Below are 19,775 nucleotides of genomic sequence, written 5' to 3'. Positions count from 1 at the left end.
CATCCCCCAGAGTGTATCTAGCTTGCAAGGCATTCCACGGTGCTATCATAATGATGCAGAAGAACAGGAATCAAAACCATCTTCCATCTCTGTCCTCCCATCTCCACAAGAAGGACCTTTGAGAGGCTGGACTGATCAGACAAAACAGTTCTAGGATCTAAATCCTGGACCACAACGCATACTTGTAGTCACAGTGGCCCTCTACAGTGTAGACAGGTAGGACAGGTTTTGTTTTGGGGAGAATCACATATGTTGCCAATTAAAAAGCTCACTGTGTAGGCGATTAGATGAAGTGTCTCAGAGCAGCAATCAGCAAACATATTAATTCAGCAAAGTATGCATGTAACAACATTATAAGAACATGACTGCCCATACAAAATAGCTCAGGTAACTTGTGCAAATAGTGGGTCTTTGTGTGTCTGAAATCCCACCATGCAAGGGATAACTTGATATGCATGCTAATGATCTGTGATTATCAATGCAAAAGGAAAAAACACTAGAGGAAACCAGAGTGGACAGCAGTGAAAGCCACACAAAGACCCACTATCCTTCCTGCTTTTACAAATTAACTGTCACTGTAGATTATAAAAACCACAAAACTTAATTTCTTGAGTGGAGCTAACATTCGTACGAAGCAAAAGGCTTGTGTCAGAGATATCTGAGCAGGGCTGCCCACCCTGCTTCCAGGCTATAGTCAAACTTGGATAGTGGGTCTCTGAGGTGCTTTCACACTGGAAGACAACATTGGGTCCTAAAAAAAAAAAAAATGAAGGAAAAAATGAACACAAACACAAATTTGAAGAGTGAAACATATGAGGACAAAGACAGAACGACACTGAAAGGTTAGAAAGGAATGACTAACATTCAACTTTCTGAAAGCTGAAACACTGTGATCTCTGTTCTTTCAGTTCTGTATTTTAATAAGCTTATATCAGAAATTATTTGAGCCTAAAAATATATCACCTTCAACGAGTTATCACAGATGCCCTGTCCCCCGGTACACTCCAGCTACATGATTCACAACTCTCCTTCCCAAGAAGACTGGAAATGCAGTAGTATGTAGTACCTATAATACACTGAATCAAACCCGAGCCACTGGCAAAATTGCCACAGACTTTTATGGAACCAGGATTTTGCTCACAAGCTTCAGAGGAAGGGCTTCCCACACCATTTTACATATATTTTCATTGAAAGCAATTGCCGAAAGTAGGCTTATCATTATGAAAAACATTAACCTGGTGAATCAGCAAGTCGGCAAGGCTCTGCAATGGTGGGCTGGAACAGCCTGCCTGGGTGTGAAGCAGGCTGGCGCTTCCAACCCAGCTGTTGCTTCTCCCAGCCACCTGACCACGTGGTGTGGGCAAAGCCCGCACTGGCTGCCCCACAGACCAAAACTTCTCCCCCCTCCTGCCCCCTGCACTAGGGAGAAGCAGTGGCAGTGGCTGGGTCAGAAGCTCCACAGGCCAGATGCAATAGCTCCACGGGCTGAAAGTTGCCAACCCCTGGTCCACATTAAATGAGACCTTTCCCTTAGTGAGCATATATCCATGCCATGGGAAGTAGCATTTTGATCTGCATTCTTGTTGGCAGCTTCATGATAGAAGTCAAGGTCTATAGTAGCACAAAATCCACATGAAATTTTTACTCCTAATAATGGTACCAGCAGGCTAGGACTTAGTCCCTGTAGGGGTGCAATAAACTACCCGAGCTGTAGCTGTCCTGAGGACAGAGGACTTCAGGCTCCAGTATGGCAGCCTTAAAAACTTTAAAAGTGCTAAATAATTCTGAGGGAAAAAAGAAAAAGATTCCATGACAGATGAGAGGCCCTGATTTTGTATGTTTGTTCTTGTGAAAAGCGAATGTCTTTAGGACAAACATGCAATTGTGAAATCAAAAGAACAAAATGATCTTTTATCCCCATTACAAATTGAATTCAGATATTCAATGTCCAACACAAAGGAGCAACCAAGGTTAACCTTTTTATTCGTTACAGGAATACTTATGCATGCCACTGTTAGTTTAGCACAGAGTTGTAATTATCTTTAAATCTCCATACATAAGTGCTAAACATCCTACCAATTCTATGCTTTCTGTAAGCAGATTCACTCTTTATCTAACTTGGGCCAATTTTCTCAAATATTAGATTAAGGGCTATCAACGTGTCACTACGACACAAGGAGTGCCCCGATCATCACTGCAAACTCCAGAGCTTGACTCTCAGATATTTCATTCTGCAGGTCACCATGACTCGACCTACATCCCGAAGCTTTGCTGCCACTGCTGTGTCAATCATCAACCCCCTAAAAACAGATATGCTGGCTAAAACCCTAGAAAAATGAAGGTGTGTAACAGATAGCAAAATCCTTTTGCCAGCATAGCTTGTTCTGCCTAGAGAACTGTCTTTGGGTACACTGGCAGAAGAGCTCTTTTGCCTGGATCAGCTGCCTCTCCACTGGGGCAGAGGGGGGGTGGGACTGGGCTGCAGCTGCTACATGACAGCTCACTACGCTGGCAAATCCTTTTAAGTGTAGGGAAGTGCCAAGGAGGGTTCTGGGAACCGGTGGCGGCCTGCGGACTAGAGTTTCAGGATGCGGGAGATGCTGTGGGATTGCCCTATGCTGTTGTAAAATAGCATTTGAGCCTGTCTGTTATTCCTGCCTACTTCAAGAATGAGCCCATTTCATCGGCTGTACTAGACACCAGAGAAAGCTGGCACTCTTAAAAAGGAAACTTGCAGAGGATAGGGCTGAAGCTAGCAATTCAATTTTTAAACGTACTTAAAAATCCCTATTCCTCTCTTGTCCGTAAACAGGTCCCTAGAGCATTGCACGAAGCAAATGCTGTGGGAAGACTCCTACTGGTTTCTGCACCATACTAGCATAAGTTTGCAGCAGCAGAGTTTGAAAACAAGGAAGCCTGAAAATGCTACTGGATTATTATGTATATTATCCTCATTTCCAAACCCCCCCCCCCAAAACATTTAGTGTCTTTCATATCATACACTACAGAAATGGAGGGATTGGATGTAAAATTCAATCACTCATTTGTATACCTTGGGATAGCTCTTTTATTTATAGTTCAACTGAAAAAAAACAGAACTGAATTTTCAAGCCAAGGTTTTTACCACTGAATGTGTGTGCCCCTAATTTAATAGATAAATATTAGAGGCATGCAGACAGACTGGGCAGGTGGACACACAGGAAGTTAAATGCTTAGCTGCCTGCATGATTGTGCAGTCATATCAGAAAGTATTATGCTTCAGTTAGACACCTGATCAGAGGTGAAAGTGTGAGCCAGTCATAGGCAACCACTCAAGGTATTAAAAATAAACAGCACACTCAAGGCTGCAGATTAGGGGGAGTTTCACCTCTCCTCTGTCTCCTACTGCTCAGTGTTACTTTCCCCTTGCACTGCATGCTCCTTCCTTTTCAGACACTAGCACACTGCCATGCTTGTAGGACTACTGCTCTGCCTGGGAATTCGGTACCATCTGGCAGGGAAAGAACTTTACACGTAGAAGGCAGCTTATTGAAGCCTAGAGTATTTTCGCTATTTTAACTCAGGAGAGCTGCACAGTCATTTCCAAATCCTCCCTGACAAATCAATCATGGTGGCAGCATATTTATTCATATTCAAGTAATTCTCGTTAATTTAAACACCATGAAAGGTTTTGGCTGTACTTTTTCAATATGAAGTTTCTGGGTCTCAAAATATTAAGAGGATTGATTTTGAAATAGAGGCAACTGCAAGCAAGCACCAGCAAATGTGAACACACCCAGGTTTCCTGCCCTGTGCCAGCTGAGCCCGCCTCATCCAACCCCTTCCAAAAAGAAATTCTCTCTGCATGACCTAGCTATTGTTTCAGTGGGGCATACTATTATTCAGCATCCCAATTTAAAAGGAAGATTGATTATGGGCATGCCAGTGAACAAAAAGCAGCTCAAACATCACATAAAATGTTTAATTATGACCTGATTATAGCAGTACTTTTGTTGAAAATGGATCACATGTGTAAATATCTTGCACTTGTCACATTTTAGCTAAATTAATCCAAAGGGCCACAAATACACACACACACACGCGCGCGCGCACACACACACACACACACCCCCTTGTTAAATCATTGTAGTGCAGCCTCCTCTGGAATGAAATAGCGATTGCTGACTAGTATTTAAAAGCTAACAATATGCTTTGGAAAACAAAGTGCAATTTTTATCTAGTGAAAGTGTTGTAGAATTTAGATAAGAGGAACTTATCTAACCTGTAACCTAGCCAGCCAAGCTGGACTACCCACTTTATCAACTCTGAAAATCCCTAGAGGCCTATATTCACAACTGGTCATGATCTTCTATCCCACAGCTCATTCCAAATTGTTATTTTTTCAACAGTTGGGATCCTGCCTGAATTCTGTGCTCCAACGTATCCATATCTATTTAAATATATTTAGGTCTGTCTGCATTTAAGCTGTAGCCATGTCAATTAAGTATGTGGGGAAAAAATCCTGCCCCTAATACAGTTGTGCTGGAAGAGCTGCAGCAGAGACCAGTGATTCTCAAACATGGTACCATGAGATCCTTTTAAGGGTGATACAGGGGGCTGCTCAATACTAGCACTGGTAAGTGAGTAAAATACTTATAACATGATTCACAAGATGAACACACAAATTTCAAATACGAATCCAGTGTTAAAAATAAACAAACATTCTCAACTGTCATGGTCTTTTTGAGTTCTTTGCAACAGAAGACTTGACGCTATTTATATTACTTAGCTGAAGTCAAGAAATGAATAAAAACTAAGAACTGGCATTTTCTGAGGAGTGCCCCGAGTCTAATGAGCACAGTCCTGAATCTAAAAATGTTGAGAATCACTGGCACAAACAGAGCAGTAGTAGGAAAGCTATCCTTTTGTTGGGATAACTTGTCCTGTTCAGGGAATTAAGACATCAGGAAAAGAACTCTTCACTAGGGAAGGAGAAGAGAAAACTCATCTAACAGTAAAATTCTGCTGCCAAACTTTTCAAGTGCAAGCAAGTCCTTATACTATGTGCAATCAGACTCTAGGCCCTGTCTGAATTCGTGTGCTGTCTGTGCTGGAACAACCATAAATATTAGTATATGTAATGGGAAATAGTTTGCTATTTTGTAATAAAAGTTGCTGCCTGATCAAGAGAAGACTGACATTCACTGAAGGGACAGGGTATGTTATGTGAAAAGAGGAACCAAACCCATCAAATTTATCTACAAATATTGATCTGTGGGATGATTTCAAAGTTCTTTAAGTCACTCCGTCCTCAGGATGCAAAGCTGAGGGAAGTAAAACTGTGATGCCCCACCACTGCAAAAAGGCTAAAAACAAAACATTGACAGTATTTGTATGTTAGGAAAACAGTATAACTGGCAACCTTCATTCATTGCAAAGCCTGTTCCAGAATTCAGTCCCTTGCCACGCTTGATACTTAGCATATGCCAAATAGGTTGAGGCGATATACTGAGGACTGGGATTGCTGGCTGAAATGAGGAACTTTTCCCCCTCCTTTCTGTGGTTTTTTGAAACTGCTGCCCTTGGATTTATGGTTTAAGTTGGTACATGCTTTTAACTGTAAATATAAAAAGTAATTAAAAGGTGCCTAAACATTATCAGGATAATGGGGGTTTTTGCCCCCTCCTATATTTTGCAGAATTTTAAAGAAAGAAAAAAAACCAGACAGTAGAACCGAGCACATTTGTATTGAGTGGGAGGATCCTTTGTACATTATCAAATGGAGTGAATACTTTCCAAAGGAAGAGGAATCTATCATAGGTATGATGTTTACTATTCAGGGACCTCAGAGGAGCACTTTCTGCTAATGTGCTGCTAGCAGAGGCAATATTTATACTTATATTATATTTACAGAAGTGGCGATGTTTTTTTAATTTAGTTAATTGGAGGCGTAAAGTTCCAATGCGCTGTTACGCCTACGGGACACCCTGGGTATCCTAGTTCTAAACACAGACGCTCTGGTGCATAATTTCATGCTGAATCTTTGAAACACAATGACAAAATACTTTTAAAAAATTCTCTTACACTGCTGACTTGGGTCTGAGTCCGTGGTCATCTTCACGTAGTTGGAAGGAAAGAGACCTGTCATGCCACTGAGTTCCCCTTGCCACCAATCAGCATCATCTTTGCTCAGTACATTAATAAACTGCCCTTTGGAGAAACTGAGCTCATCTTCATTATTTGCCAAGTAATCGTACATTGCTATTACTTGACACACTAGAAAGAAAAACAATATTCATAAATTGGATTAAGCAAAACTTCTTGCAGACGATAAGTAACTAACTGCTGAAGCTTTGTAAAGCCTATTGAAAATACCAGTGGGATAAAAATCAGCTTCTTTCTGTGATATGCTGGAAAGCTCATCAGGCTGGATAACCGATCAAAAATCCATGCAAGAATTAACACTGCATGCTTTGATCCTTAGAAAAAAATAGGACACATGGTCCCAAAAGTATAGTAAGGTTCCCCACTGCTCTGGGGAAGCAGGGTGCTCATGTTCTAGACATGATCAAGAACCTGCAAGCTTGCACTTATTTTTGCTCGTTGGAGAAGAGTATGTAGCTCCAACTCCAACAGGTGAATATTGCAGTTTGGGATATAACCTTTCATCTGGGAAACAGGTTTGTTGCAACACACCAAGATAGCAGACAGCACATTCCAGGACAGGAGCCACAGAACAGAGCAGCTGCTTTATAAATGTGAAGTTCCTCAGGACACAGATCATGTCTTCTAATGCATCTGTTCCTAATCTGGCTTCTAGGTTTTACTACAGTAGGGTCAAAGACCCTGATTGGGATCTCTGGGTGTTACTAAATCACCACCATGACTACCAGAGTAATAAACAGAAATTAATCAGTTTCTTCCATGACAGCTATAACACAGACTGCTATCTGAGGTGAAAGGGTTGAATTAGCAGTGCAAAATTACATAAACAAGAATATTTTTCTACCTGAGGCAGCAGCAGGAGTGGTTTTCTCACTGCTTGGACCCAATAATTTCACATGGCTGGCAGGAAACCACCCCTTCTGTCGCTTTTTTCCCCTTGCCTGTAAAAAGTATTTCAAGCAGTTGAGAAACAAACAAACAAACGACTGGAGGATGGTAATAAATGCCCTACCCAGACAGTTAAGCTAACTAAAAGCCACAAAAGTACACACCAAATTAAATACAAGATGGAATTTGGTTGTAGGTACTAAAATTCAGGTACTGAATTCACATAAAGCTGCACCTTATTTTTTTAGCTGAGTACTAACAACTCTAAAAAGAGACTTGTGATTTAGATTTAGGATTAACTTCAAGTAGCTTAGAAGGCCTAATTTTTTCCCCTTTGATTATGATCTTCTTCAAACCACAGCCTCTCTCAAGAGGCCCAGCTCAGTCTCTACAACTCAAAATCTCACCGGGAACCAGAGAAGGGTGCTATAAAGTAATGGGAATCAACCTTTTTTGAAAGTGTGCCACGAATTAAGCCACACACCCTCCCCAAGTACTACACTGATTCCCTTCCCCTGCCATCTCTACCACATTGCTTCCTGTTTCCTGCCTTGTGCTCCTTGCCTGATCTGCTGTTCTGTTTTCCACTCCCTGCCCTACATGCCACTGTGCTTCCGGCTTCCTCCCTAATTTGCCATGTGCCACCCACAGAGGTTGGCCGTGCCACACATGCAGGTTGGCTACCTCTGCTGTAAAACATCTCAACTCAGAACTAGCCACTAGGTGGGGACAAATACTAAGGAGAAAACGAGCAGCATCCCCACCCTCTCCCCTTCTGCAGGTGCAGGCTGGACATCTGGAGAATAACTGGCTGTGGGAAGATTTTAGTGACTCCCAGAATGGGTTCTCAATCAGCTATGGTGAACAGATCCCATTTTCTGGTGGTGGAGTGATGGAAAGTCAGGAGGAATAAAGATCCCATGCTACTTTTCAAAAGAGGTCAGGGTGGAATAGTATTTGCTCCAGTGTCCTGATCACATTGTGGCTAAATTTCTCTATGGCTTCAGTGAGGCCTGATAGCAGCTTTTCAATTTTTCCACTACATAGCTATGTGAAGCAGTGAATGAACCGGTATAGGAACAAACTTCCTTCTGTGTACAGTTTATCAGTTCAGAAAACTACTTTCTAATCTTTCAAGATGAAAGATATTAACTACAAGAAATTGTTACATATATACTACATAAGTTTCTCTCCTACTCCACCAAAGAAATGGAGTAGTACTGTTATTTTTAAAAATCAGTTAAGTAGTTCTGGCTCTAATTATGACTTATTCACTGCCAATGCTGAATCCTTCCACATGCTGGATTTCAGTGACAGGAAGAAGAGGTTTACATTTAAACTCATTTTCCAGCAGAAAAATAGGTTCTTGGTCAGATTTCTGAACATTGCACTCAGCACTCTTTTTAAATTAAAATCACAGAGGTAACCTTATTATTAGTCATTATGTTAAGGTTATTTCCCATCCCCTACCCCCCTTAATTACCTGCAGCTCTCCTTGCCACCATCCACTAGCATTTTTCTTCAAAATAAGTATCAGCTGTCCTGGAGCCAGACTAAGCTGTTCTGTCCCAGATGCAGTGTAGGCTGTAGTAACCTGAGCAATCTCTGAAGACAGAAAAATACTAGTAAGAAATGCAATAAGGTAAGGGCTAGACCCACAAAAGTAACCAGGCATTCCTGCTGAAATACCTTTGGGGTCCTGGCCCTAAAAGTTCGGAGGTTATAATGTACTTACCAGGTTTCCTGTTTACGGTCCCAGTTTTTCCAGAAGCACCAGAACCCTATAATAAAAAGTGCAGCCAGCTTTTAATATGCAGTATTAAAATTTATTGCCAATTTTCCCTTGTTTCTTTTAAAAGGGGTTCTACCTTGCTACAAAATACTCTTTATTGCTAAGGATAATGATTCCCTTACTACAAAGCACAATGGTTTGAAAATGGTTAGATACTTTTCAAAACTAAGTATTTACGTAGATAAGAACTATAACTTTTGTAAATCAATCATAAGACCAACATTTTAATATTTGGACATAATACCTAGATAAAATATACAAAAGGTTTTTAGTTTATATCATATTTACTTGCACACCACATGCACTTCTCCCGCAAATCAGTCTGAGTGTCTTAGTAGGGAAGCAGGCTTTTCTTTACTGGAATAGAAACATGGAGGAACAGAAGCAAGGAGACTGTGCTCTGGGGGTGTGGGGGACCAGATTGGGCAGAACTGTGGCTGGGACCCAGAACTTTATTCCGGCTGCTCTGCGGCCTTCAGAGGCAACTTCCATTCTCTAAAGAACTCATCATTCTCATCACTAGAACACAAAAACAGATCACATTGCAGTACAAAAATAAAGCCAACACTCACATCTTGATCCTTTGGTCTGACATAGTTTGAGGGAAAGATTCCAGTTCTATCATCAATGCTTCCTGTCCACCATTCCCCATCTTTTTGCGTCACTAATATTTCATCACCTTCAGTGAAAGTCAAATCACCAAGTTCGGAGCTTGAATAAGAATACAGTGCTACATACTCTGTGGGAACAATGTATATATAGCTTTAACTACTGAGAGAAATGCGTGTACTGTGTAGCAAATGAAACCAAACTGCAAATTATATCTTCTCTGTTTGATCTATTCATTTTCTCAATAGTATGGTGAATGTAATGAGAGGAATAACAGTCAGATAATTCTATGCGGAGATCTCCCACAAGAAGATTTCTCAAACTTTTTCATAGTACAGAACATATTGCATCTGGGAGTTTTGTGAGCCATTCTTTTTGCTTGACCTATAATCACAGGAATCCCCTCCACTTCCATATAAAATGATGTAGACACCTTTCTTACTTGCATGAACAAAACATACTTGAGACAAATACAGCAATCACAGGAGCTCCTCACATGGAAGAGTAATGCATTTTTGCTTCCTCTCTGTGATTTAACAGGTGGAAAGGAAGAAGGATAGTATTATATGATTAATAAGACCTCTGTGAATCATCCACAGTTCACAAAGCAGTGGTTTGACAAATGCGTTCTTGTATATTAGAGATCTTAGGTTGGGTCAATCTTTTATAAAAATGAGAGTGGAACAGTACGCGCACACGCACGCACGCACGCACCCACACACACGTTCCAGACATCTGAACAAGTAAGCTGTCCAAGTAGAACTTGCAAACATTCTATATGTGGTCTGATGAAAAGGTAAGTGAATGAACAGTCATATATCAGATTGATACGCTGGAAGATTATTTTTCATTACAAACTTTTCCCCCTTCATTTGTACTTATGCTTCCTCTATCTAAGTATACACACTGGAAAATGGCTTCCAACACTCAAACTGAAAAAGCACTGATAATATCTTTTCCATTTCGAGAAACAAGCACTGCAACAGGAAGAGAAAAGTTAATGCATGGTTACTGAATCTATTTTTAGGTTTTCAGAGGTCTGCACTGGTCACTAACGAACATTTTGAGCAACACAACCTTTTGCAAACAACTAAACCTAAAAATTGGTTACAGATTTTAAGTTTTTACTTCACACTTCCACTGTAGTATCTATGTGTCTGTACTCACCACTCCGTAGCAAACATTCACATAAGTGAACAGAATTTTATGCACGTCCAAAGTCATTTTGCATGCTACTGCATGTTATTAAACAGAAATGAGTCTTATAACTTCAAGGCACTTTAAGGTGGATTCTTACCCTCTCCAGGTGTATAAGATGGCGTGTTATGTTTCTTTTTTACAGATGCATAAACTGCTTCTGGTCTGCAGACAAAAAGCTCATAGTTACTTTAGCTGGTTGACTTAATTTAGTTACAAAGATTATATAAAAACTGTTAAGATTGTTTGCGAGAAGCATAATTGTAGCCAAGCACTACTTCATGCTCTGTTGACAAATATTAGTAAAACTGTGGTCCTAAAAACATATTTCAATTTTTCAAGTAGTCACTAACATTAATACAGCACCCCTTAACTTTTATAGGGCATACCTATAAAATGCCACAAATGCTGCTGTAACAGATTACTAGCAAAAGCAAAACTGAAATTAAGAAAATGTAAGGTGGACCAAAGCAGATGTCCTCAAGAGCTAAAAATATAACTTCAGTCAGGACAAACTTATAATTTAAGCTAAAGGCCTTGGAAAATGAAGTCACAAACTTTGGAATCCAAGAAATGCAGTGATGAAGCTAAAAGGAAAGATTTCGTAAAACAACTTCCCACTTAACATTCCCTCCTTCTGTAGGATTGTACACATGTATCTGACAAGGACTGATTCACAGGTGAAGCTGCAGTCATCTCTAAAATGTAATGAGGTAATATTCCATATCAGCCACACTGCACTGATTTTCAGTAATTCCCTGAACTGTTAGCTAGAATATTAACCTTAACATCAATGCTTCTGAAAACTAGGAAAAGAACTATTACTGCAATATGCATCAGGAGGCTTCATAACAGTGAGTGGTTAAGAGTTCTCATTTTCATATACAGTATACCCTCAAACCCAGCACGCACGGGACTGAGCGCCTGCTGGAAGTGTGAGAATTCCATTTTTTGGAAACCGGAGGCAGCTGGTAGTGGGGAGCAGGGTGGATAGTGGCGGCTGGTCCCAGAGCAGTGGATGGCAGCAGCCGCTGCCACGTGCAGGCTCCCCCTCCGTGTCTGGGGGCATGGGGAGGAGTGGCGGCTGGTCCTGGAGTAGTGCCGTGGGGTGGTGGATGGCGGTAGCAGTTGCTGTGTGCAAGCTTCCCCCTCCACATCTAGGAGAGTGGAGGGGGAAGCTTAAAGTGCCAGATTTTTGAGAATTCCGGATTTTTGATATCCGGATTTATGAGGTTATACTGTACCATCTAGGACCTGGTACCTCCACTAGTACCTTGTTGAAGCATTGGTCCAATACTGAATCAAGATAAACCTGCTGAATTATCAAACACCATTTTCTCCAGGTTGCAAGAGTTCCCAGTTACGTAACCGACTTGACTTGTAATTAAAATAAAGCCCAAGGTGGTATGGCACACGTCATGCTACTTATTCTCCTTAATTAAAAGCATTACTCTAGTTTTACAGTGTGAGAGACACACTGATAGTTGCTGAAAACAAAAAGCTACTAAGTCTCACTTACTCCTCTCGTTTGCTTTCATTTCCAGGTAAGAGCTTGACATAGGATTTAGGAAACCAGCCCCTTCCTCCATGTACCTCTCCAAACCACCAGTTTTCTTGCTGTTCCAACACAGTGATGATATCATTTTTGGAAAAGTTCAAGTGGTTTTCTTTTTTTGCAGTCCAAGAGCAAAGTGCCTGTGCTTTTAAGTTCTCTACAGCTTGTCCCTGTTAAAGTAAATATGTGGATGTTACTCAATTCGAGGACTCAATTTAGGTAAATTTCAAAAACCACACTTCATCATCTAGGTGTGCTTTTTTCTAAAGGACAGCTGAATGACTTCCTGCCATGACAGCATTATGCACTGCCACGCGCAAGTGATGCACTCAGAAGTTATCTTTGGACTCTGTCCCTAATGGCTAACAAAGCTGGAAATGTTTTAGTTATTTCTGATTCTAGGAAACGATGCTAGCAGCAAATTCAGTAAAGATATATAATGCCTCAGAGTGCATCTCTGGAATAAGCCCACATAAAGGCCGTCTTCTGCATGGAAGTAAAACATATATATTTGAAGGAAAAGGTGGCAAAAGTACATATAAACAGTTATCCCCAAATGGGGTCATTTTGAGGCCCAACATGACAACATAAAGTTCACACTTCTACATACTCAGTATCTTCACTCTTTCCAAATACCACACTGATCCAATATAGTGTAAAGAAGAAAGAAAAAAGTTTAAGGGCCAAATTCCTGTGTTACAAAGTAATATAGCTTCCCAGATTATAGTGGAGTTATGCACAGTCCCACCACCTGAGAATATGCCCTAGTGTCTTTTCTAGATTTTTTAAAATAAGACACTAGAAAAGGCATAAATCCTTTAAACAACAGTATATTAGCTTTATTCACACCAAATTAAACAACATCAAATTCTCCAACTCTACTCTCATACAACGTACCTGTCCATGAATGGGTGAAACAGATCCTGGGGATACAGTACGAGTAAAAGCGGATTTCTTCTGCCAGGTTGTGTTAACATTTAGGTTTGAAAAAGATACGTTTTGGTAATCAGATTCTTCTCCTGATTTATTGGGTGAAAGTGGTCTGAAATTTTAGCACAGGCTTGTTTAGCAACAGAGAGCCCTTCTTAAAAAGTAAATCAACTATAACTACTATTTCTTACATATGCAAAATGGATATGGCATACAGTGCAAATCAGAATATCAAAAGGTGAACCTGTATCTTTTAAGACCCCCCCCATACAGTTTCCGTATTAAGTTTTCTGCATTTAATTTATGCAACGCTTTAATACAGCATAATACATGAAATCCAAAATCCCAGATGACAATTTAACACGTATCCCAAACTTACTCTGCAGGAGCTGAGGTAGTAGATAAAGATACTGTAGGAGGAAGCAAGGCCTTCTTAGGAGATAAAGCTTTTTCCCCTTCTAGTATTTTTTCTACATAGTTGCAAGGAAACCAGCCAAAATGTCCTTGAATGCTCCCATAAAGCCAGCCAGGCTCTCCTGTGGTTTTTTCATCAACCTGGGGGGATGGGCAGAAGAGAAAAACAAGCCAAAAGTATAAGAAACAAAGGATATTCAGTGTGTCGGCACACTGCAGCTCTATGGATTTCACTGAAGGAGATATGCCTGGACAAGTACCAGGCCACATCATCTTCATTCTATTCAGAATTCAGCCTGCCTTTCCAATAACTAAGAAGCAACGCTGCCTAGTAAGAATGCCATCCCAAGCTGTGTAACAAGGCGATTGTTCTTATCAACTGCTTGTTTCCTCTTACAATGCAACTGTAGGGACATAATTTATATTAGTTCTATTTAAAAGACTGAAGAGAGGATGTGACATGCAGTTACAGTTAACTGAGTCCATTGGAAAATTATTGTGATAATATGTATTACTTCATCACCTAGAAACTCCAGCTCCCTCATCTTATGCACCATATAAATGCAGAAATTATGAACAAAGGAACAAGATACAATGAGTTGAAAGTGAGTGGGGAACTTCACATCAGCTGCTCCATAGTAACTGTTCATATTTACCTCAAGGTACAGGAAAATTAAACCAGGGCATCAGCCATTAACGATAGAGGTCTAAGCAACCACAGTTTAGTTTCAGTTAACACCGAACAGCTGACATGTTAGGTCCCTGGCCATTTTTAATGCACTAAAATTGGTTTTTCCATACCCGTAAGCAAGAGAAAGGGGCTTAATTCACTGTTTGTATAATGCAAGTCTCCTCTGTCTAAGCTATCTAAGCCTATTTACCAATCATTATTAGATACCAGTAGCCAGGAAATTCTTTACAGTAAATGCAGAATTTGTTTACAGGAAACAAAAGTATCAGAAATGGTTCAGTAAATACGAGTACCATAGTTCTAAAGAGTGGTGTCTGCAATAGAAGTACATTCAAGTAATTATATCTTGAGAGGAAGCTGGAGATAACAACTTGCACTATTCTTTCTCTCTCCTTTCATGCTCCACTAACATGAAAATGCAAATAGATAATTAACACCATAAAATGAAAGACAAATATTAAGAGATCTTAAGATTACTGCCTTCATCATTATCTGATATTTGCAGCACCTCCAGTCTAGTTAATGAATAAGTTTTAAAGGGAAAGTAAAACATCTGATTATTTTTAAAAATATACCACAGTATCGATATCTTCCCATATACTGTACAAACAATAAGTCACCTAAATATACAGTCTCTCAACATTTTTATCTACACCATGAATATAGGTTTGTGAAAGGGATTATACAACATAATTGCTTACAGTAGCAAGAGACTGGACTTAGTGATCCAGGAAGTCCCTTTGAGTCCTATGTTCCTATGCATCACATGCTGTTGTGAAGGTTAGGGGAGGGGATTCAGGACAGCAATATAGTTTATACAACTGTATACACAAAGATGATCTTCACGCTAAACTGCCCTGGAAGACTGCCTGGAGATGAGTTTACACAGACCAGCCAATTAGGAAAAATTAAACCTTCTTCAGGTATATGGGGAGCAAAAAGAAGGTGCAGGGTAACATAAGACCCCTACAGGACAGGCTATGGCAATTGGTGATCGATAAAAGAGACAAGGCTGAACTCTTCAATGAGTTTTTTCCCTCTGCATTCCTAAACATGGATCAAGACAGATCTCCCCGTTGCATTACAGACAGACACAGGAGGGACACCAGCCCACCAATGGTCAGCGTCGACCTAGTAAAGGGACACTTGGAGGGGCTGGATGTGTTTAAGTCAGGACGCCTGGATGATTTTCATCCAAGGGTGCTGAAGGAACTGTCCAGTGTCATAGCAAAGCGACTGGCACGGCTGTTTGAGCACTCATGGTGCTCAAGTCAGGTCACAGAAGACTGGAAAAAGGCCAATGTGGTCCCTATTTTCAAGAAGGGGAGGAAGGAGGATCTGGGTAATTATAGGCCAGTTAGTCTCACCTCTATCCTTGGGAAAACCTTTGAAAAAATTATCAAAGATTACATTTGTGGGAGCCCAGCAGGAAAGTAATGCTGAAGGGCAACCAGCACGGGTTCCTAGTAGGTAGATCCTACCCAACTAACCTTGTCTCTTTTTATGACCAGGTCACAAAATCCTTAGATGCAGGAGTCAAGGTAGATGTTATTTACTTAGATTTTAAGAAGGCCTTTGATATAGTATCTCATCCTATTCTTACAGAGACGCTGAGCAGCTGTGACAGATGATTACATGGTCAGGTGGGTGGCAAATTGGCTTAAGGGTCACACCCAGAGAATGGTGGTGGGTAGGTCGGACTGACCTAGAAAGATGTGGACACTGGGATCCCCCAAAGCTTGGTCCTTAGACCTGTGCTATTCAATATCTTTATCAGGGACTTGGATGAGGGTGTGGAGAGCACTCTGTCCAGTTTTGCAGAGGACACAAAATTATGGGGTAAAGTAAACTCACTAGTGGGAAGGGATAGAATCCAGGCAGACCTGGATAGAATGGAAAAGTGGGCAGAAAAGACTAGGATGCAGTTCAACAAAGACAAGTACAAAGTGCTGCATCTAGGGGGAAGGAATCACCAACACATGTAAAGGCTAGGGGACGACCTTCTCAGTAGCACAGCAGCAGAAAGGGATCATGAGCCATCAATGTGACAAAGTAATCAGTACAGCTAACCGCATTCTATCATGCATTAGCAGGTGCATCACGAACAGGTCCAGGGAGGTGATACTCCTCCTCTATGCGGCAAGCCGCAGCTGGAGTACCGTGTCCAGTTTTGGGCACCACACTTCAAGAGGGATGTGGATAACGTTGAGAGGGTTCAGAGGAGGGCTACTCGTATGGTTAGGGGCCTGCAGGTAAGGCCCTACAAAAGAAAGACTGAGGGCCCTGGATCTGTTTAGCATCCGCAAGGGAAGGCTGAGAGGGGATGTTGTGGCTGTTTACAAATTCATCAGGAGCTGGGGGGCAGCAAGGAACAGGAGATGCTCTGTTTACCAGGGCACCCGTTGGAATAATCAGGAACAATGGCCACAAACTGACAGACAGCAGGTTTAGGTTGGACGTCAACAAGAACTTCTTTATGGTAAGGACTGCCAGGGTCTGGAACAGGCTTCCAAGGGAGGTGGTGCTCTCCCCTACCCTGGGGGTCTTTAAGAGGAGACTAGACAAGCATCTGGCTGGGATCGTATGACCCCAGCGCTCTTTCCTGCCCAAGGCAGGGGGTTGGACTTGATGATCTACTGAGGTCCCTTTTGACCCTAACAACTACAAAAGCAAAACATGAAACCAAGGATATAATAGAGATCATCACTGAGACATAAAATGATATTGGCCACATTAAACAGGTCAGGTGGAGCCCAGCAGGAAAAGAATGCTGAAGGGCATTATGCTCAATGCTGAAGGGCAAATTGAAGCACAAAGAGTAAATTTGTTTTTATTTATAACACCATTAGCTAAATCTGGATTTCTAGCAAGCAGTTCCTTGCACAATTACATGCACATCTGCAAAAATTTGCAACAGAGAAGATGAGAAAACAGAGATTGTATTGTTCTTGATCTATCCATTTTGTTGTTTAAAACAGCAATACTGATCCCCAACTCTACCTCTACCCCAAAGTAGACATGTATTAATCCTGCTTTCCCCTTCTCCAGACAGCAATCAATGTAAACTTGAATGGGTCTAAAATAGGGCAGGAACATTTATTTTGATTAAGATGGCATATATCCTAATTTTTTAAGTCTTGTATGCACTGCAAGTCTTACCTGAATTACATCTCCTGAATTAAAGCTCATCTCATCGTGATTCCTTGCTTCAAATGGGTATAAAGCTCTGTAATTTACCAAGGCAACTGAATTCCTAGATTCTGAGGTACTAACAGCATTGCCTGAAAGGAGAAAAAAACCCCAAACTATTACTGTTTTGGTACTGCAGTAATGCTTAGAAGCCTTTAACTTGGTCAGGTCCAGTTGTGTGAGATGATGTATACCGATATAAACAAGGGGACAGTCCTTGCCTCAGTAACGTTACAGACTAAATGTATGGTGAGAGATAAATGGATACAACAAATAGTTGGAGGGAAGCACAGCACCGCACAGACTATTATTATCAGCATGACAGACAGAGGTAACAGTGGACAGAGTGCACCAGCTGCTGAGCCAAAGTGTGAAATCCATTTGCCCTCCCACCTGTTCCTGTCAAATCATTTCTGCAAGGCCATGTTTTAAAATGGTTTTATTTATTTATAACATTTTAAAATTTTCTGAAAAGAAAAAGTTGTCCCAACACAGCACAGGCTGAGGATCTTGCCAAGGAGATACAAATAGATGGAGCAGAAATATACTGTATATTCTTATTTGCCATTTTAACTCTACTTGTGCTACTGCTAACCCAACTGCACTAATGTCCTTCAGCTCTTGACTGTCAAAAATTGTGAGTGGGGTTTGTACAAGCTTTCAGCACTGCCCTAATTCTGCTCCTGTGAAATCAATAATAAACGCCACTCCCACTAGCTGTAACAGGGATAACATTAAACCAACATAAACCATTTTTCAAATCCCCATAAAAGTGGATTTCTATCTTGATTTCTATATAACTGACTTTGTTTCTGACACTTGTATTTTCTCTGTTAGTATTAAAAGAGTTGCTGTGGCTGCAGGCTGGGCCTGTTCTCTTTACTTGGAGCTTATCTGTTCATTTTCTACTAAAAATTATTTTAAAATAAGTTCTAAACCTCTACACAAATATCCTGCTTTCAAGGTTGGAGTGCAGGTCTCTCTCTCAGAAAAGCTGAAGTGTTACTGTTGTGAGAGGGCAGGATTTGTTGGCTGCAATTCCTGAAAGATTTGTAAATTGGGGGAGCCTCCTTGAAGTTAACAGAACTCTGCTGATTTACAGCAACTGAAGATAGGGACCAGGTTTTCTAACATTATTTTTTAAATGCTAAGTTTCCAATATTGTCATTTTGACACAAGGTGCCTAAAATACAAAAGTACAAATATCTATTAACCCCCCGGGACACTTTAACCAAAGCCAAAAGGTGAAGGGTACCTTCATTTTTCCCTGGTGGCTTAAGATTTCGACCATCCGTTTGTTTCAATAAACCTGCCAATTTCTCATTTAAGTTTAATTTAGAAGCTCGTTTCTCTGACTCTTGCGTATTGGTTGTGTCTTTTCTTTTCTTTACTTCTTCATGCTGTTTACGCCGCTCCTCAGCTTGTCTTGTAATCTGTTCTTGCTTTTTTTGGTCGTCTTCTAGTTGTCTCTGCCTTTGTTGCTCTGTTTCTCTCAGAATTTCAGCTTGCTTTTTCCTCTCTTCCTCCTCATGTTTTTGCTGTTGGGACTCTTTCTCTCTCATCTGAGCAGCTGCCTCTTCTGCTTTTAGCCTTTCTTCTTGAATTTTTTCCTGTATTCGCTCTTCATGTAGTCGCTTTTTTTTCTCTTCTTCTTCCTTTCGGATATTTTCCTGCCATTGGTTCTCCTTCTCCCGTTTTGCTTTCCTTAAAGAAAAAAGGGAAAATAAATCTGAAAGTAAGCAATACACTATTCCTGAACAAGCTTGGTGACAATCATAGCTGAAATTTAGACAAGACTGGCCCTACATCTATAGTATCCTCCTTCCTCTGGGAGTACAGTGAAGTACTGCTGGTTCACTAGCTACAAAAAAAAAGAACCAATGGCTTCAGGTCTTCAACCAAGCAGGGAAGCTGGTCCATGTTCAGTCTCTACCCTGAGAAGTAGGGCTGTGTGAAATTTTGGCAGCTATTTAATTTTGGAGGTGTTTCAGCCCATTTTGGCGCCTGAAACACCGAACCTGAAACAAAACAGGCGGCTTCGAAACACTTCCAAAATGAAACAAAAGCATCCAAAACATTTTAGAAATGTGTTGGATGTTTCGGAGGCGCCCTCCGGGATCAGTCTGGCATGGCCCTGTAGCTCTCTGCTTAAAGTGCCTGGAGGCTGGGGCCAGGCAGGGGATAGGGACGGGCAGGGCAGCCACAGGGGCTTCTCCCATGGCTCTCCTCACCAAGGCAGAGGCAGGCACAGCCAGAGAAGCTGCGGGAGAACCTGCAGCCGCCCAGCTGTGTCTGCCTCTCCCGACCAATCTGAATCTCCAAAACAAGGCTGAAACTCCAAAACTGAATCGGCTGAATTAAAACAG

The 19,775-nt window shown here is 41.1% G+C and overlaps 1 protein-coding gene across 7 annotated transcripts in view; it reads right to left on the bottom strand.

The window, feature by feature from the left end:
* The window catches only part of ITSN2 (intersectin 2), a 126,794-nt gene that overhangs the window by 30,824 nt on the left and 76,195 nt on the right, over positions 1–19,775 (bottom strand). For all 7 annotated transcript variants that reach the window (XM_090031381.1, XM_090031371.1, XM_090031361.1 and 4 more), the window contains 11 exons: positions 18,665–19,113; positions 17,380–17,501; positions 13,495–13,670; positions 13,083–13,227; positions 12,150–12,355; positions 10,731–10,795; positions 9,397–9,563; positions 8,768–8,813; positions 8,516–8,637; positions 6,989–7,085; positions 6,064–6,255 (listed from right to left, as the gene is read on the bottom strand). In XM_090031381.1, coding sequence (XP_089887507.1) covers positions 6,064–6,255; positions 6,989–7,085; positions 8,516–8,637; positions 8,768–8,813; positions 9,397–9,563; positions 10,731–10,795; positions 12,150–12,355; positions 13,083–13,227; positions 13,495–13,670; positions 17,380–17,501; positions 18,665–19,113 — 1,787 coding nt within the window. The remainder of the gene's footprint in view (positions 1–6,063; positions 6,256–6,988; positions 7,086–8,515; positions 8,638–8,767; positions 8,814–9,396; positions 9,564–10,730; positions 10,796–12,149; positions 12,356–13,082; positions 13,228–13,494; positions 13,671–17,379; positions 17,502–18,664; positions 19,114–19,775) is intronic.

Source organism: Crocodylus siamensis, chromosome 1 (genome assembly GCF_052110815.1).
Source record: "Crocodylus siamensis isolate JL-2025a chromosome 1, ASM5211081v1, whole genome shotgun sequence".
NCBI lineage: Eukaryota > Metazoa > Chordata > Crocodylia > Crocodylidae > Crocodylus > Crocodylus siamensis.
This window is presented reverse-complemented; position numbering and strand designations above follow the sequence as displayed.